The sequence below is a fragment of the Falco peregrinus genome, chromosome 10 (genome assembly GCF_023634155.1).
Source record: "Falco peregrinus isolate bFalPer1 chromosome 10, bFalPer1.pri, whole genome shotgun sequence".
Classification (NCBI taxonomy): Eukaryota; Metazoa; Chordata; class Aves; order Falconiformes; family Falconidae; genus Falco; species Falco peregrinus.
The window spans coordinates 17,133,826-17,151,924 of NC_073730.1; the positions used below are offsets into that span (position 1 = coordinate 17,133,826).

The window sequence follows — 18,099 nt, forward strand, 5'->3', positions numbered from 1 at the left end:
TGTTTGTGTGATTCGTGTACAGCACTGAAAGATTAATGGATTTTTTGTCTTTCCTGTATAGTGGTTGTGGCTCACTGTGAAAACTTAAGGTAGATACCCTTACTGTGTTCTGGTAACCTTGCTAGACTCGCAGGGTCCGTGGTATTAAAAAGTCTGTGCATCCCTGCAATCTACTGTACTTTGGCTGCATGGTGCACTGTGAACAGCTTTGCCAACTGCAGTGCCTTTTCTGAAATCTCGGGAGACTGTGGTTCTTTGCAAAAATAACTTTGAGACCCTGTGCCACAGCTGAACACAATGTGAACATACATATGAACTACCACTGAAAGAATACAAAGTTGCTTATTGGTACTTAAGTCCTTTGAAATTTATAGTTTGTATGAATATTTCAGAATCATCTGAGATACTAGAATTACACGCTAGAATTCTACAGCTGAGGGGGGAATAAAAGACTATGGGGCATATTCCACTTTCTAGGTCTGTGAGTATGATGGGGGTAGGGTTTTAACACACCTTTCACAGATACTGCAAAGGGGGAAAATTCTTTGGTCTTGAAATACAGTGTATGTATACCCACTGTGTGTGTATGTGTATACATATGGACTGAAGCTCTGATTGTGCTCGTAAGTAACCTTTCTTCGCAACATTTTTATGGTTAGATCATTTTGCTTTGACAAATTTCCCATTTTGCATACCATCACAATATGAAAAACAGTAATATTCTCAGAAAATGGTGTGGATATGCCTTTAGTTTAGGTTGGATTCTTCTTTCCTGATGTACCTATGGTTACTTATTTCAGTTACCCTTTCATTTCAAAAAAGAACTGGAAAATCATTAATACTTTGTTTTCCTAGTGGAATAGTTGGCTTTTATAGCTGGCTTTCCATGTTCAATTCCTGCCACCCCATATATTCCTTAGAGAAAGTAAATTAGAAAACATGAGTGTGAGATAATTTGCCACAAATTTGACTGGTGTTTTCCATGTGAGAGTATGCATTGGTAAGGTATTGTGACAGTATTGGTGGTGATTCTAGTTTGGTACCATGGATATAAACAATGGATGACTTAAAAAATAAATAAATAAATCTATCTTAAAGGTATTGATCACTACAAAGCAAGATGAAGTCATGGCTATATTCAAATATCTATCCATGAAGAAACATGAATAATGTTTCTCAGTGTGTGTCTGTTAAATTGAAGACGGATTGGATTCTGGTTAATATCCAAATGTTAAGGAATGTTTAAATAAAAATATCTGGCATGTAATTTGTTAAATAACACTTGATAATAAATGAATACTGGTGATCAATCAGATACACAGGAATTATAATGCAAATGTATGTCTGTAATCTACATCTAATTCTTTGTGGTGCAGAACACCCACTGACTTCACTAGAAAATAAGAGCTTTTGGGAATCAAGAGTTAGTCACTTATTTGCTACTTATTTAGTGTCTGCCAGACATTTTGATGGTGTTCATCTTGCAATCGATATACTTTAATCTAATGTAGTTACTACTAGCACCTTAGCTATGGGAGTCAATCTACCTGCACATCTGGTGGTTATAAAATCCACAATGCATTATGTTGGAGGAGTGTTCCAAGAGTACAGTGAAACTGATATTCTGCAAATGATTGGAAGAGCAGGAAGGCCTCAAGTAAGTTAATGCTATATTATATTGACACTATCTATAGGCAGATCAGTAGAAACTATTATTGGCAAAGAAACTACACCAACAATTTTACTGCGGTATTTGATTTTTTTAAAGGGTTGTAATTAATAGTTAAATGACTTCTGGGTAACCTCTTGATTGACAAAGAAATGTTTGCTTTTGTATTGTCCATTAAAAAGTACTTCTTTGCTTTGCTGTGGAAAAAGATCTAAAGTTTACATTTGGCATACATAATGAATGTGGATTAGAGAAAAAGTAGGAAGTTGGCACACAACTTATAAACTGCATGATAAAAATTCTGGGATATTGAATAGTATAGAGAGCTATGTGCTTTTGTCCTCATAACATCAGAACAAATAACTTCTAAGTTAGAAGTGGAGTAGAGGGGGAGGGTCAGAAATACTATCTCCAAAAAACTATAATTCATTGTGCTTCCACATGAGGTTGCTGATGCCAAGAATGCTATGTATTAACAAGGCTTTAGACATTTATTTGCTTGTAAAAAGGAAGAGGGGGATTTAAAAATGGCTATTTTAATGATACCTCTTTAAAGTCTCCAAATAATTTATGTTAAATCTTAACACTTTAAAGTCTTCTAATTTTTAGATATGCAGATAAAGCCTAATATGGGAGATAGCTTACTTAACATCTGTCTCCAGAGGCTGCTTACGTTAGCCACTGTGGTGTCTTGCGTATATGACAGTATTTTATCTTGACCTAAGATCTAAAGTAGTGCAGAAATTCAATATTTGTAACTTCCTTAACTGATTTGGGTTTTTTTGCTAGAAACTGTAATTCAGAAAGATTTTAAAAGTTGTGACTCAGAATCCTAAGCCACTTTAACTTACTGAGTCAAGAACTGCAATTACCAAGATCTGCCTTTCAGTATTACATACACTAATCTGATCTTAAAAAATGCAAAAGTCAGGAAACTTCTTGTACGAAAACCAATAAATCAGTCTAACTATTTTTTCCATTACAAAAAAAAAAAACAAAGTGAGGTGACTTGAGAGTAGATGATGAAAAAATTTATTATAAAAGGCTTGACTGTTCTTTCAAGACTTTCTAATGTTTGGGGATTAGTAAAGAGAATTCATGTCAGTAAATTATTTTCTGTAGTTGTGCTTAGGAATCCTTTCCTTAGCTGTGGATCTTGTAAAGAGGTCAATAACAGTTCAGATTTGTGCTATTTCTCAATATGTCTCTATGTGCATTATTAGCACATATAGGCTGGTGCACTGTCCTGTCTGCCAGCAGTGGCAGGAATCACGGATCCTGCTTGCTGCCCAAATGAATTAGAACTTGCAATTAAGTTAGAGAGGCCTTGGCATTCAACAGCCATTTCAACAAGGATTTTAAGAAAACAGTTTTAATGGTTCCAACAGATAAGTGATGCATATTCAACTGCAATTTTTTTGGTAAGAGCTAGAGAGCAATTTTTGTTTGTGGTTTTAATTTTCAGTTTGACACTACAGCTACAGCAGTTATTATGACTCGCTGGAGTACAAGGGAGAAGTATATACAGATGTTAAATGGTGCTGATATAATAGAGAGCAGGTAACAAAACATTTTTGTAACACTATATAGATGTTAGCAATGTTTCATAGTTTCTACAGAATGTGGTTTTTTCAGGTGATTTGGGGGGTTTTTTTGGTCTGTTTAAAAGAAATTTAAAGAAAATCAAATCAAGCTCTTCAGAAGTTAACAACCACTGGTTTATCCGCTAAAAACATCTTTAGAACATCTTAAACAGAACAAACAAAAAAGAAACAAAAAAAAAGTTGTAGATTCCTGCTAGAGAACTGAAGAAACTGAAATAGTATATATTGTGAAGACAAAAATCAAGAATTGAACCCAGATTGTATCTCTGAATTTTCAGATGATAGAATCCTAAAAATACCAGAATACAGAATTCACTTCATGTGAACAGAATATCGAGAGAAATATGTAGGAAAGTTAGTACATTAAATGGTTAACCAGAAAATTTTGCTCATGCAATTTTGTTAAGGTTTAATTTTTCAAATATATTTAAGATATCAACATTGTGCTGTAACTTTTAAATGTAGGTAGCTTTGTTTTTGAAATAATTGTGAAACTTCGCAGTAGACAGGTTTTTTTGGTTTTGCTTGCTGCACCTTAAGCCATAATAAACAAATTACATTGTTGATTATTTACATATTCTTTACTGTTTTCTAATGATTTCACTGATTAAAGTTGACAGTAAAAAAAACATTAAAAAATAAAAATTGTTGTGATTTTGGGTGAAGGGGGAGGGGTTTGTTTTGATTTGTTTTTTTCCCAAACAGTAGTTTTAGCACTTCTTGTCCTACTGATAGGTAAATACGTTTACCTTTTTTTTTTTTTCTTAGTTTGCACAAGCATCTTGTTGAGCACTTAAATGCAGAAATAGTGCTACATACTGTCACAGATGTCACTGTAGCTTTGAAATGGATACGATCAACATTCTTGTACATTAGATCCTTAAAAAATCCAGCTTATTATGGTTTGTTGTTTTTTTCTTTTTAATTGATCTAAATTACAATACTGGGTTGTGTTAGATCCATATTATTTCTTTCATTTTCTTATGGTCTATTGTTTTGTAAGGAGTTGAAAACAAGATGTGTGATATGGCCTGTAACATTTTTAGGAGCAACAGTTTCAGTTGCTTTAATATAAGTAATAGGAGTTTCAGCATAGTATAATATTTAAAAACTATGAAGAAGCCATTTACAGCTTCATAATGATTTATTTCTTTTGATCTTAGTACACTGGACCATGTATTAATGCAGTATCAAGCCATACTGTACTTTTCAGCATGAATACGTAATCTGCTGCTATGAAAAAAAAATAGTCTAATATTTCATAGTTTTTCTAAAACAAATATTCAATAATCTTAATGCTGGTGTCTTCAGTTTGTCTTACCCAGAACAGCCTTTCAGTCCCCAACCCTGACCATAACTTGGTTCCTGGCTACTTGCTCTGCACCCGATTATGAAGTCATTGGTCGCTTGCTGGAGACTTTTTTTTTTAAGGATTTGTAGATGGGACTGGAACATAGGACATCTAGTACTTGAATGGATGTTACATCATTTTAGGTGGCTTCCTATATTCTAAAATAGGAAAACTCTACATGTGAAGTTGCTCACTGATATTTGTGCAACTTTTAGGACTCTGATATTTTACATAGGGGAATATCTGCAGCTTTTACCTTTGCACATCAGTTCTAACAGTCACTCACTGATACATAGATACTTACATTATGTAAGGATTTTGACTTGTTCCCAATGTAATAAATCCTTACAAATTTTTGCCTTTGGGGTATCTGTCTGGCTCCCAGAAAATCAGCAGATCAGTTTTGATGGGTAATGATATTGAGGAGGAAGTATGTCATTGTATTAGGTTAAAAAGCCTTTCATCTTTTCATGAAGGTTTTTCATCTGGTTTGGATAAAATTGGAATTGAAGCAAAATTACAAGGTAAGTGGCTTTTAAGCTTTTTTTCAATAAAATGTTATGGTTTAGGGCAGGTTCACCCATTAATTTCAATAGATCCATTCACAGAACAAATGTAATTTACTATGTTGTGCTGTTGATTTTATTTAATTATTAATAGTTTTGAAACACTATCAATACATTTTGGCTGGTGGAAAACTTTTCCTTGTATAGAGGAAAAAAACTAAATGCCTTTATCTACCTCATTGCCATATACATACTTAGAAATAGGGAGCAGAGCACTTTAATTGTGATGCTTGTCATTCTTCCTAATTTTCCTTTGATTGATTTCATTTGCTTTCATTAATTTCTGTTACTATACTTGCAAAAACCTATACTTTTCAAGGCAGAAGTTAACCTCCAACTTTAATAGAAGTAGGATCACATTCTTAAACTCTTGCTTCAGTTCACTGGAATTACTTGGGTATACATTCATTGCAATCTGATGGTGATGTTTCTGACTTGTACATTGATAAGGTTTTTTTGTTTGTACTAAAAATGCATATGTTGTCAAATTGTTGACAGAACTGTGTTTGAAGAACTTAAATGATTTGTCATCTTTTGATTTGATCAGGATGGATGAAGCAAATAATTTCAAACCAACAGGTAACACTTAAATGAACTAATTTTCAGAAGTGACGTTGAGGTAGTAGTGAACTACAAAGGGTCATAGGAGTATACATTAACAGGAGTACACACATATAGTAGAGAGTAGAATCTGAGAGACTGTTTGACTAGAATATATGAGCAAGTTTCTTTAACAATTCATGGAAGTTCATTTGTTTAATATTGATCCATGAATAGATCTTCTCTTGTTGCTGGAAATTTTGTTGTGGTTTAGGAGAAAATTACAGAATGTTACCACAGGATCATTGGATGTGACACAGGGCAATGAAGGACACATTTTATCACTAACTCCTTTTCCCTACAATCCTCTGCTAGAGGTGGTTGGCTTCTCAGCAACCACAGTTCAGCCTGGCATATTCGTATGAATTTATCTCTATTGGAGAAAACTGTAACTGATGCATGTTTCTTTCTGGCACTCTATGATGGGGTTAGTCTTATCCATCAGACAGCTGGGGGCAATAACGTGCTGAGTCAGTGGTGGTAAATCTCATAGAGCCCTGTAATAAGAAAATTAATTTGATTTTGCGACTTAAAAAAAATACTTGGCATATTTTTTTTTAAGTTATATTCTTCTTTTACAGAGACTGGAAGATTAATGGCCTGGTATTATATTGCATTTGATACAGTGAAACAATTTTTCACAATGAAAGGAACAGAGACATTAAATGAATTGGTAATGTTAACTTTTTCAAGAAAATTTACATATGTTCAATTGATTTTGAACATATTCAAAGATAAGAAGCAGAAGTTCTTATTTCCTTTAAAGAGCTCAGGCTTTGTTTATATAAAGTTTTGGAGAATACATCTAATTAAATGTCACATGGAGTATTTTTGAGGCTTTGTACTTTCAGATCTTTTCATTTCCAACTCTTTCTCCCCTCACTAACCTTGCTTATAAAGATGTAAAGTTACTGAAGCTGTTTTGTCTATGTATTAAAAACTACTGGTTTGTGGTTCAGTAGTTATTTCTTATTGCAAAAACCAGCTACATGGAGAGCAGATTTTACTTTTAAAGGAATGTTATTGTCTTTATGTTTTAAGTAATTTTCCTCTGTCAGATAACAGGTTGTTACTGCCACTGTTAAGTCAGAAAAGACTTTTTTTTTTTTTTCAAACAAATACCATGGTAGAACAGATTGGCCATGAAAAAAAGGAATGCCTGTTCTCCTATGGCTATCTTTGTTACTGAAGTATGAAGAAAGTGCAATACATAACAGATAGTAAAAACAATTTATATTTGTCTTGTACGCCATGAAGTGTTAGCAGTGTGGTTGATTTAAAAAAAAAAAAAAAGTTGGAAGTGGAAGAAAAAGTGGCAAAGAAAAACAATTAATAAAAAGGTTAAATTGTTACAGATTACAATGATCTCCAAATGCACAGAATTTCTGGATGTCAAGTTAAGAATAAATGAAAAGAAAATACTGAACACTTTGAATAAGGACAAGGACAAAATAACTATCAGGTATAAAAAAAATAAATACATTGAAAAAGGAAAGTATCTTTTTAGCTATAAATAAAATGAATAGCAGAAAATATGTATATTTTTGTGTATAGGTTTCCATTGGTGGGGAAGATAAAAACAAGAGAAATGAAAATAAACTGGTAAGTATTAGATTGTGTTGTTACTTTTTATTGAAAAGCTGTCATTTTATGGCTGTTGGAGTCCCTGCTAAAATTTGTACTGTTTTATAGATCAGACCTTGTATTTCATTGTTTCTATTCAGAATTTTATTTTGTTTTCCAGTAGAAGCTTTTATGTTATTATACTTTTCTCACAGTATGGCTTGTATACCAAAAAAAATTTTTTTTCAGTCTTATTCAGGCTCAGCTAGGATGTATTCCCATTCAAGACTTTACTTTGACACAAGATACTGGCAGAATATTTAGAAATGGCTTAAGAGTTACTCGATGTATGGTAAAATTTAATACTTTTTGTTCTTATAATAACAAGCTACATTTTATTTGATTAATACAAGTCAACCTTATTTTTACAGGGTTATCTGACTTTTTGGCATCATGTAAGGACAACTTTTCTGCTTTATTAAACTCTGTGATTTTAGCAAAGTGTTTCAGGTGCAAACTGTGGGAAAATTCACTTCATGTGTCTAAACAATTGGAAAAAATCGGTAGGTACTAGTCAGAAATTAGAAAGGTGTAATCTGATAGAGAATCAAAACTCATAACTAGCCTAGTAATTTCTAGGATGTCTGCTTCCATAATTAAATGGGTTTCCTAATTATGCATTTGCCACAGTGAAGTACCACAGTTATCAGAGTAGTCTGTCCTGATAAAAGATAAAAGTAATCAATTTAATAATTTTCTTCAGGCTTTCAAAGTATTTCACAGTTGTTCTTTTTTCGTAATGTTCATCTCAGTATCTTGGGCATATTCCACATTTGTGTGATTGCACGTCTCTGACTAGGCTATGCCTTCCTTTCCAAACAGCTGTCACTGTAGGTCCTGTTACTCATATCTATGAAAGCTCTTTAACTTGCATTGACGTGGATAGGAATCATGAAATAGAAATAAATTTACTGTGCATGGAGTTGTTATACACGAGGATCACAAGTTTCTAATTATCATCTTCCTTTTACTGTATCCTGTTACTGAATGAACTTCTAGCTGGAAATACAGACTTGTCATAATTACTTGAAAAGAAGTTGAGAAATTTTGGAGTCCTCTGTATTCCAAAAATGTAGTTATACTTGTTTGAGATAAGAGTATAGCTTCCTGCTTTGATGTCTGGTCTGATCATACCTTCATGCTTTCAGAATTCACTGCAATGTTCTCTGTATTTCTTTAAAGACACATCTGCTCTGTATGGAACTTTATAATACAGAGGTCTGAAAGTTTGAGAATACCTAAACCAGAGGATCCATATGGTGCAGTACATTACAGCCTTGCCAGCTCAGCTCAGAAGCTGTATTGCTTCATTCATGTGGATTCAGAGCAAGGGACAGGGCTTGTTAGCTTGTGCACAGCACAGTACAATGTGGTGGGAACCCATTTCCACTGCTGGATCTGTGCCAGCGTGCACACGGTCAGCTGAGGGATCTACTTTATTTTCAGCATTTCTAGGGGGTTAGGATAAGTGAGATAGACATGGCATTTGCAGTATAGACAAATCGTTTCCTGTATGTTATATTCAATAGAATAAAGTCAGGTTTAATTTTTCACTAATGGAAGTGCTATAGATACACATCTCTTTTTTTATTTTTTTTTCTTATGCTGTTGTTGCTTTTGCAGCATATATTACAAAGAATTACTAACTTTAAAAGTTCCATTTGTTCCACCCACAGACTTCTTTTGAACTGTCTGCTGGCAGTTCACTCTCTTTTCCTGAATCACATGTTGCACTGATGCCTCTTCTTGACCTCCATGATGCTATGGCTGCTAAGCCTATTCTATGTCTTTGTGAAGTTAAGTGAATTGTTTAAGCTCACAGAAATTTACTGATACCATGTAATGTATTCAGAAGTCCCAATTTTTTAAACTTTTATCTCAGTATGTTGGTTTTTTAATTTTTTAAAAAAAAGCCTTTAGTGATCAGTATTTCCTTTATAAGATTGACTGTTCTTTAACTGACATTTGTCCTTAACTGAGATTGAGGATTCAGTTGAATTCTTACTGCATTTCTACAACTATCTCAATTTTTTACTCTTGTCCAGTAATGATGCTTCCTCTTGTTGCTGTATGATATGCTTGATTGTCATTTCTTATTCTGGCACACAGGATAATGATCAGTTGCTGTACAGGATTTTACCACCTTTACTACTTTTTCAGTTTGATTTCCACCTCTGTTTTTTTCTTGTTCAGAAATAGATAAAGACAAAGAGAAAAAAAATCTTATTCATATTGTCTTCGCTTGGTGGAAACCCTTCTGCCATTTTAGGAATTATGGCAAAAGAACCAGTCTGCAGTTTCACTTACAAAGAAACAAGGCACCAACCTTAACTAGAGTAGCTGTGGAAGTAGTATGTGAGAATCTTCAGTCTTCAGATTGTTTGCAGAGCTTTTGCAAAGGAGAGGGGTGATGGCAGAAGATGCTTTTCCTAAGTCAACCCCAAAAGATGTTCAAATATACATAAAAGGACAAAAGATCATCTGTTTCTCTAAATTATTAATTCTTGAGTTGGAATGAGTAAGATTGCTTTAGTGTCTTCCAAGAAGCAACCCATGAGTCTTTTGAGAGGTTTTCCACTTAATTTTCAGATCTGTTTTACTGTTTCTACATAATTATGTGTGAAGAATCCACATGAGTATTGGTACTGTCTTTTGTCTACAATTTTTGCAATTATTGTAGTAGTCTGTAGTTCCAGTTAAGGGAAACACCCTTTCATACGCTGTGATGACAAAGTCTCACTGGAAGTTTGAAAGAACTGGGAATCATGAAGAGGAATAAGATTGTATGTGGAATTCTCTGCCAGTCTACTTTTGTGGCAGATAGGGCATAGGAAAATTTTTTGCTAAATCTGCAGACTCCTAGAAAATTATAATAAATATTTTTTGAGGGAATTTCACTATTAGCTTGCTCACAACACATTGAGATCCTTGTGACTTGAACATACTTACAGTTTCTTAGGTAGGGAAAAAAATTCTGAATGTTGTGTAACTTGATTTTTCCATCATGTATATGCAGAACACGTTTCTTGACTTTTGTAGAAAGTGATCTAAAATCTGTTTTACTCTAGAAAATGTAACTAAAAATTTTCAGTATTGAAATACCAAATGTTTTCATGTTTGATTTGTATTGCATTTCTTTTTCTCTTTGCTAATGGATAAGTGAAATTAAATAATATTAAATATTTCATCAACTGAACAGAAATTTAGTGATTTGCTTTGCAGAAGTCTGGGACAAACATACTGCAGAATGATTTCTGCTTTGGTTTTACCTGTTATAATGCAGTTGAGAATAATTTGAGGTTAGTGATTGTCATTTAAAAGCATAAAAAACTTAAATTTTTCACAGGTGTATCACTGTCAAACATTATGGTAAACGCTGGGCTGACATCATTTAAGAAAATAGAAGACATAAATGCGAGGGAACTTGAATTGGTAATCTATTATATAATATAATATACTATTTAGTAAGGAAAATATTGATTATTAATAGTGTTACCAGTAAAAGCAGCATTGTTAATATAGGTCTGCTATATGATTGTCAGCAAAATTGAGTGGTTTAAGTCATTTATTCATTTATACTAGTAAATTTAAAAAAGTATGTGGCTACTGCTATTTTTCCTTGAAAATGTGTGTGATGTTTTGTTCTAGCAAATTTTATGTGGATGATTTCACTGATTTGGCTGGTTTTGGAAAGCAGTTGCTTAAGTATGTAGAATTTCATCATTAACATGCTTTGAAACAAAGGGCAATATGCATTTCCCTTTTAGGACTTAGAAAAAAATTAAAAAGGCAATATGTATTTATAGTTTCTCTTAATGTATGTTAATGATAACAATCCTGAATTTCCATTATTGCTAGTTTTAGTTACAGATAGTAATAGAATAAAATTCTTCTGAATCATCTATAATGCACTTCTTATTTTAGGGAAGTTAGCTTTTACCCCAGGATAAAATCTTTGGCTCTTGGTTCCTTTTCTGAGGAAACTTTTTCCTGTGTTCTGGAAGATATAGTGGATTTCTAAAGGAAACTGATTTTACTTGGGTTTTTCTGTTTTGGCTTTAGGAATTTGATTTCTGTTTTCTGCCTCCTTTTGCATTTTTCCTGTCATTAATTTTATTTTTGTTAGTTTTGATTGAAGCTAGGGCAACATGGAAAAGCCACCTCATATAAAACTTGAGTAGTCAGGTTTTGAGGTCATTGGATAGTTCGGTGGCCGTTACCTGAACAGAAGTGGTAGCAATATGAAAAAGTATTGGAATTTTCTTTTGGTTATGTTGCTGTTCTGGACATCTCTAACAGTAAAGAACCAGGAGTGATAAGGGCTTTTGTTGATAGTATCATTAGTACAATGGCTTTGGTTCCTTAGATTTACATTTCTGTTGGCATCTCTGATCAGCTGGATGTTTCAGAAACAAAAATAAATCTTTGCAGATTTTAAACAGACATCCTCCTTTTGGAAACCAGATAAAAGAATCTGTTTTGCACCTTCCAAAATATGAACTGGACATTGAACAGGTAAATGTTTTTTTATTTATTTTATGTTTTTATGCTGATATTTTGAAATGAAAGAGCAAATACTAACTATAAGAAATTTTGAGCCTTCACTGATAGAAGATCACACAATATTTGTTGCCTCCTTCCACCTTAGTGTGTATAACCAAACTTCTAAACACTGAAGGAGAGCCTTGGAATAGACATTTCCTATAACACAATAGTGTGTCTCTCATTAATAGCGGTTTATGTTACAGATGTAAACCAGTATATTCCACATTCTAGCTTTGTATGTGAGTCTAAGAGGTCTGGTCTATCTTGAATATAAACAAATACTAGGGACAGAAAAACGTCCATATAAAACTTACTGAAGAAGCATGAAGTCATGTTTATCTTCTACATCACACTTAGGAATATAGAGAAACAGTAAATTATGACATTAACCTAGCTGGTGCCCTTTGAAAAGAAGGGTGCAATTCCATATGCAATCAGGAGCTTTGAGGTTCAGGTATGCATTTTGTCTTTAAACAGGTCACATAGCCACCGTACCTCTCTGAAATGCAAAATCTGAAAAATAGCCTTAAAGTGTCTCATGAAGTTTGTATAAATAAAGACACCTTTGAAGTTAAAAACTCATTAAATGTGTGAAATTGTGTTATAGCACAATATATATCTATTTTAGATCTCTAAAGTTATTCTCAGAAGAAAGTTTTAACAATTATAAATGTCTTACAGAGGAATGTTGGGATGCCAAAATATACCTTGTTCTCTTCTTACATCGTTTTCTTTGCATTTAACAGAGGATGATTTTTCCAAAGGCTTAATGTAGAATGCCTTTTATTTTCAATACTTTTTCAAATGTAGGATATTCAGTTATGGACAAGTTTTTCTGAGACACTACTATACAGTAATAACAAAAATTGTATCACAGATTGAAATTGAATTGAGCTTTTGTGCTTGTATCAACAGTTAGGAATTTATGGAAGGGCGTATATTTTACTTTGCATATTTTATTAGTTATGTCATCTTCTGTATAATTTTTTCCTAGCTTCCAAAATACAGTGATACATTGGCTGAAATCTTAGTAACTGTCAAATTAACAAACTATGAGCAGCTACAGACAAAGAGAACCGCAACAGACTTTCATTATGTTACGTTGGTCATAGGAGATGCTGACAACCGAGTCATTTTTAATCAGAAAATTATGTATGTATGATCAGGTTTTTTGCCTCACATTTCTTAAGGGTATTGACTTTTAATCCTTTCTGTGACTTGCAGTTTTTGCAATAATTTCTACTGATGACAAATGGTACAAAATTATTCTTTATCCTATAGTATTTTCTAGTCACTGTTGTCATTTAAAATGCTGCACAAGATTCAGACACCTGCAAAACATGCCAGTGTGCTTGTCAGTAGAGTGTACATCTTTGTACAACACTGATGTCATATTATAGAAGTCATAATAATTTCCACATAAATGCAGAACAAGTAAAATACCTGTTAAAAAGATAGATTCTCAAGTTGCTACTTACTCTTATTGGCTATATTTCTTTAACTATATCATATTGTCAATTTTTTTTTCACTCAGAGATGGAATTAAATTCTCCAGTTGGCTAAGATACTCTTTGAGCAAACAGGAAAGGAGAAACAAAATCTTTTCCAACTGTGTGACCTTTACGTGAGTTCTGGCCAAAGTCTGGCACTCTTGGCAGAACTGAAACTGATCTGCAGGATCCTGGCTCTCTGATGGCCATAAATCATATATTATTGGAAGGTTATTCTTAGGCCACTTATCAAACAAGAACTAAAACCAAATAAAAGCTCTTTCACTTGGTTACAGGTGCCATAGCATACAGTCTTGTGTTCATTGTCTGTGTCTAACAAAACTTTACATTACAGGGATTCTGTGCTGCTGAAAACTGGAAATTGGACAAAGAAAATTGAAGTGAAAAGAGCTCTTAAATCAGAGGACATTAGTATAAATTTAATTAGTTCTGATTATGGTAGGTTGATGGGTATGCTTATAATTTTAAAACAAATACAGTAAAATTTTGAATAAATTGTTAGAAGACTATATCAGGATGAAAATATAATAAAATTAACTGATCTGGAAACAAAACTATATTACATGTTTTTTTACTGACTTGAGTATTATCTAGAAGTCCTAATTGCATCTGTTTCATTTACTAGCATATTAATGAACTGGGAAACATCAAAACTGCTACTAGGAGATAGTATCTTTCTTTGTTGATGCAGATTAGAATTTTCTTTTGCCCTTCACCTTCAAGTTGAATTAACTTTCAGTAGTGATAACCTATTGATAGGTTATTTATGCTGGGAAGAGCTGTCTTTGTGAATGGTTAGGTTTTGCATTGCGATAAAAAAGTATTAGATATGGATTCATCTCTACTACTAGCAAGAAATTTCTACAATGGAAAATTTTGTGCCTTAACATGTGTAGATTTAAACATTGGTCCCCTCAGTGTCAATTTCCATTGAATTGGAACTATAGCAGCAGATGAGGAGAGACAGTGGTGACCTTGAAACATAGAACTTTGAAATACAATTTGAAAATAGACTGGCTGTATTACAGGTGGGGCATGATGACAGAATTTAAAGAAGATTGCTGTGTGCTAGATTAACTGAAGTGTATTTGCTGCTTTCATGATAAACATTGAATATTAAGACTATTGCAATAATCAAGTCTGGAATAATCTGTATTCCTATGGCTAAACTTGTGGCTCAGGAAAAAGGAGTTTTTCTAACCAAATAAAGATGAAGAAAAAATAGTCCTTTTTTTACTACTTAGCTGTCTACATGTTGTACTGAGTTCATTAAAACTCAAAACAACAGTTAATTTCTCTGAAATTGGTAACAGTGAAGTTAGATTAAAAGCAGGTCTCCTTAGTCTCTACTTATTTTAAAATCTGATTCTGTTTCAAACTTGAAGGAAATCTCTCATTTTTAAAAAGCCTGTGTGGTTTTCCAGCAATATTTGCCTAATAAAAGACAAAAATACTATTTTATAAATGGTCTCTTATAGCCTGATATGAATCTTAATTAGAACTAGAACCATTATTAGCATCCAGCTTCAAAAGAACTATCAACATACTCAACTTTGCCTGTGCAGAGCTGGTGATACTCTTTTAACACAGACTGTAGTACAATTTTAAAGTTAAAATTACATCAACAGTGCAAAACCATAGATAAATGTAGTTTTAAAACAATACAGAAAAATTGTGTTCGAGGGCCTAATTTTATTACTCATCTGGTAACCATGTCTTTAATTCTGAATGTTTGGATTCATTAATCTCTGTCATAAAGAATCTGTTCATATGATAGTGTGCTTTCAATGCTACATTATCTTAACAAATTTCCATGATCTTTTAATAACAGTTATACTTTCTTAAACTCTTTAAAAAAACTGAAGGTAATCAGTAGTTTAGAAACAGTTAGTAGCAATTCTAAATATGTTTCTCTTTTTTCAAAGTTGGCCTTGATATACAGCAAGCATATAAAGCCTTTTACTTAACACCAGAAAAAGTGGGAAGTAAAGTGATTACAAATCAAAAACTGAAAGCTGAGTCTTCACTTGATATGTATTGTGGTTCACCACAAAGTCTGCCAGCAGCAAAAGTAGATTCAGGTAAATGATCAGATCAGAACATCTGGTTAATAACAAAGTCAACAGAAAATTGAATTTTGCTTTCAGTAGAGAGCTAGGTCTTTATTTATCCATACTGGTTTTATCTCAAGTATAATAAATACGATGATGCTGCTTCCGCTTGTCAAGTACTGCAGTGCAGTTCTTTGATGAATTTGAAATTAAGAAAAATTGTGGATGTTTGGTATCTAATATTACTGTTTGAATTTGAGCATGTCATAGTGCCTCTTTTTCAATAGCATTGATTAATTTCTTTCAAATTACATTGTTTGAGCAGCCCAAAGTTTTGTTGAAGGCAACAAAATTCTAGTGACCCAGATTACTTCTAGCCCATCTTTTACTGCATGAAGTACTCCCTCAACAATACACATGAAATAAAAAGTGAGCATTTATGTATTATGCTTATCTAGGAGACAGATCTAAACAAGGGATTACTTACAAGAAATATGGAAACAGAGAATGCAACCATCGCTGTAAAAATAAAGATGCATGTGGACATGACTGCTGTGAGTTTCATTAAATCTACTATTTCTATTACTTTTAGACGAATATAATTTAGAATAGCTTAATTTACACCAGTAGCTACATTAACAGAAGCAATGTAAGCCAGAGAGTCTGGCCTGCATTGTTGCTACGATACAGTCATAAAAGCAGTAATAAAAAGCTTTTTCAAAAACACTTTTATGGGCACTAAAATGATCAATAATATTTTTCAGAACCTCTAGCATATGATTTAAGATCAATGTCAAAGAGCAAATGTTACACTTTTATATAAATATTTGTGCATTAAATCTTTTAATTAGTGTGTTAAATCTTTTAGGATCTTTGAATAGAAGATACTAAGCTTGATGGCAAAGTTTCCATTGATCTGGAAAGATTTAGGATTTATCCTTTCTAAGCTAAACTGAAGATTATTTTAATTCCATTTCTCAGGTAAAACTGGAGTACCTCAAAGGTCTGAGACAAACGGAGATTCAAAGTTTTCTTTGTACCTAGCTGATTTAAGGAGCAGAAACTCAATTTCATCTGTACCCCCAGTAAAACGGTTAAAGGTTCGTTTGAGTACAGTCAGCCGTTGAATAGACTTATTTTAATCTGTTATGTATTTGTACACATTGTTTGCAGAGATAGTTATATAACTAAATATGAACATCCAAGTTTGTCTTTTCTGTGTGGAATGCAAAAAGGAAAGAAGTACAAAAGTAAAGGTCTGTGAATCTTTTGAGAGGTTCTGTTGCTGTTTGGAGCACTTCCAACGGTCCACTTCTGTGCATGTGCTCTTCAGTTTTACTTTTATGGCATTGGATAGATTGTGGTGGGTGAGGTACAGAGGCATCATTGGAAGGTACTGTACTGTGACTTGGTTTTGGCAAAGTATGACCCAAATGAAAACAAATAGTGGTATTTATCAGAGTAATGCTACTAAGAGATCTTTTTGCATTGACAGGTAGATCCAATTCTTTATAAAAAACCCAACCATGTTAGCTTTTAACCTCTGAAAGATTCCATGGATTATACTTTATCCCTTTGAATCTAGTACTAAAATAGCTCTTTCTGCAGCAAGAATGGCAGTTGAGATGTTGGAATGTTTTATTTCCTCCTCACAGTTTTGTTTGCTTGTTTGTTTGCAATAAAGAATGATTTAGCCTATAGCTGATACAGATGAGAGTGATAACCAGTCTCACTTTGCCAGGGTTCTTGAAGAACTCCACTAGAAGCATGTAATTCAAGCCTCTTTAACTGATTACATTAGATATGCAGACCTAAGAAAGATTTTCTATGTGATCTTTAAAAATTATGCTAACTGATACAGTATAAATTATGTCATTAAGACTGTTAAAAAAATTGTTTTCAATATGTTTATATCTTACCAGTTACAATAATCTGCTTTCTTTAGATGCAGATGTTAAATCAAGCTCAAAATGTGGATCTCCAGCAATTTGTTTTTACACCTAAATCTTTGTTGCCAGCATTGCCAAGGTACTGAATAACATAAGTAATAAAAAAGAAATCTGTCTTATTTTAGGTAGTATGTGAAGTTGTAACAACTAAAAACTGTTTTCTGAACAAAATTATTTTGCAACTTTCTGCAACTGTTTTACTGACATGTCACTGATTTTATTTTATTTTTAATAGGTCTAGCAATAAACAGTCATCTTCTTCACCTTCAGTGGACCAGGTAGATAATGTTAATAACTTAGGAGTACCTCAGCAACAACTGCAATCCTGGAATTATGGAAAGATTAGTAAGTTATTGCTAATGTTTGAAATTATGATTTTCACTATTTTGATTTGAATATACTTGTAAGCTCAAACTGGCTGAAATCGCTACAGCAACAAGTGTAGCATTATAGAACACTGAATGTGTAGGGAAATGTAGTGGCCTTAATTGGCTTTCTTTCTGGTGTTGGTAAGAATTTCTAATGTAGATCTAAGCATCTAAAAGTACCTTTAAATAAAACATTAATGACTGAATCAAAAATAGCAGGGTCCAAATCTACAAATACTTCCTGAAAGGTATGACTGTAATG

The 18,099-nt window shown here is 33.1% G+C and overlaps 1 protein-coding gene across 1 annotated transcript in view; it reads left to right on the forward strand.

Annotated features, from left to right (window-relative positions):
• Positions 1-18,099, forward strand: part of HFM1 (helicase for meiosis 1) — a 38,190-nt gene that overhangs the window by 15,231 nt on the left and 4,860 nt on the right. The window contains exons 16-33 of the mRNA XM_027788299.2: positions 1,512-1,657; positions 3,135-3,229; positions 4,042-4,175; positions 5,101-5,148; positions 5,689-5,769; positions 6,372-6,463; positions 7,146-7,252; positions 7,345-7,392; positions 7,603-7,700; positions 7,785-7,916; positions 10,760-10,845; positions 11,845-11,928; positions 12,953-13,110; positions 13,804-13,907; positions 15,979-16,074; positions 16,502-16,620; positions 17,466-17,548; positions 17,705-17,814. Of these exons, the coding sequence (XP_027644100.2) occupies positions 1,512-1,657; positions 3,135-3,229; positions 4,042-4,175; positions 5,101-5,148; positions 5,689-5,769; positions 6,372-6,463; positions 7,146-7,252; positions 7,345-7,392; positions 7,603-7,700; positions 7,785-7,916; positions 10,760-10,845; positions 11,845-11,928; positions 12,953-13,110; positions 13,804-13,907; positions 15,979-16,074; positions 16,502-16,620; positions 17,466-17,548; positions 17,705-17,814 (1,821 nt within the window). The remainder of the gene's footprint in view (positions 1-1,511; positions 1,658-3,134; positions 3,230-4,041; positions 4,176-5,100; positions 5,149-5,688; positions 5,770-6,371; positions 6,464-7,145; positions 7,253-7,344; positions 7,393-7,602; positions 7,701-7,784; positions 7,917-10,759; positions 10,846-11,844; positions 11,929-12,952; positions 13,111-13,803; positions 13,908-15,978; positions 16,075-16,501; positions 16,621-17,465; positions 17,549-17,704; positions 17,815-18,099) is intronic.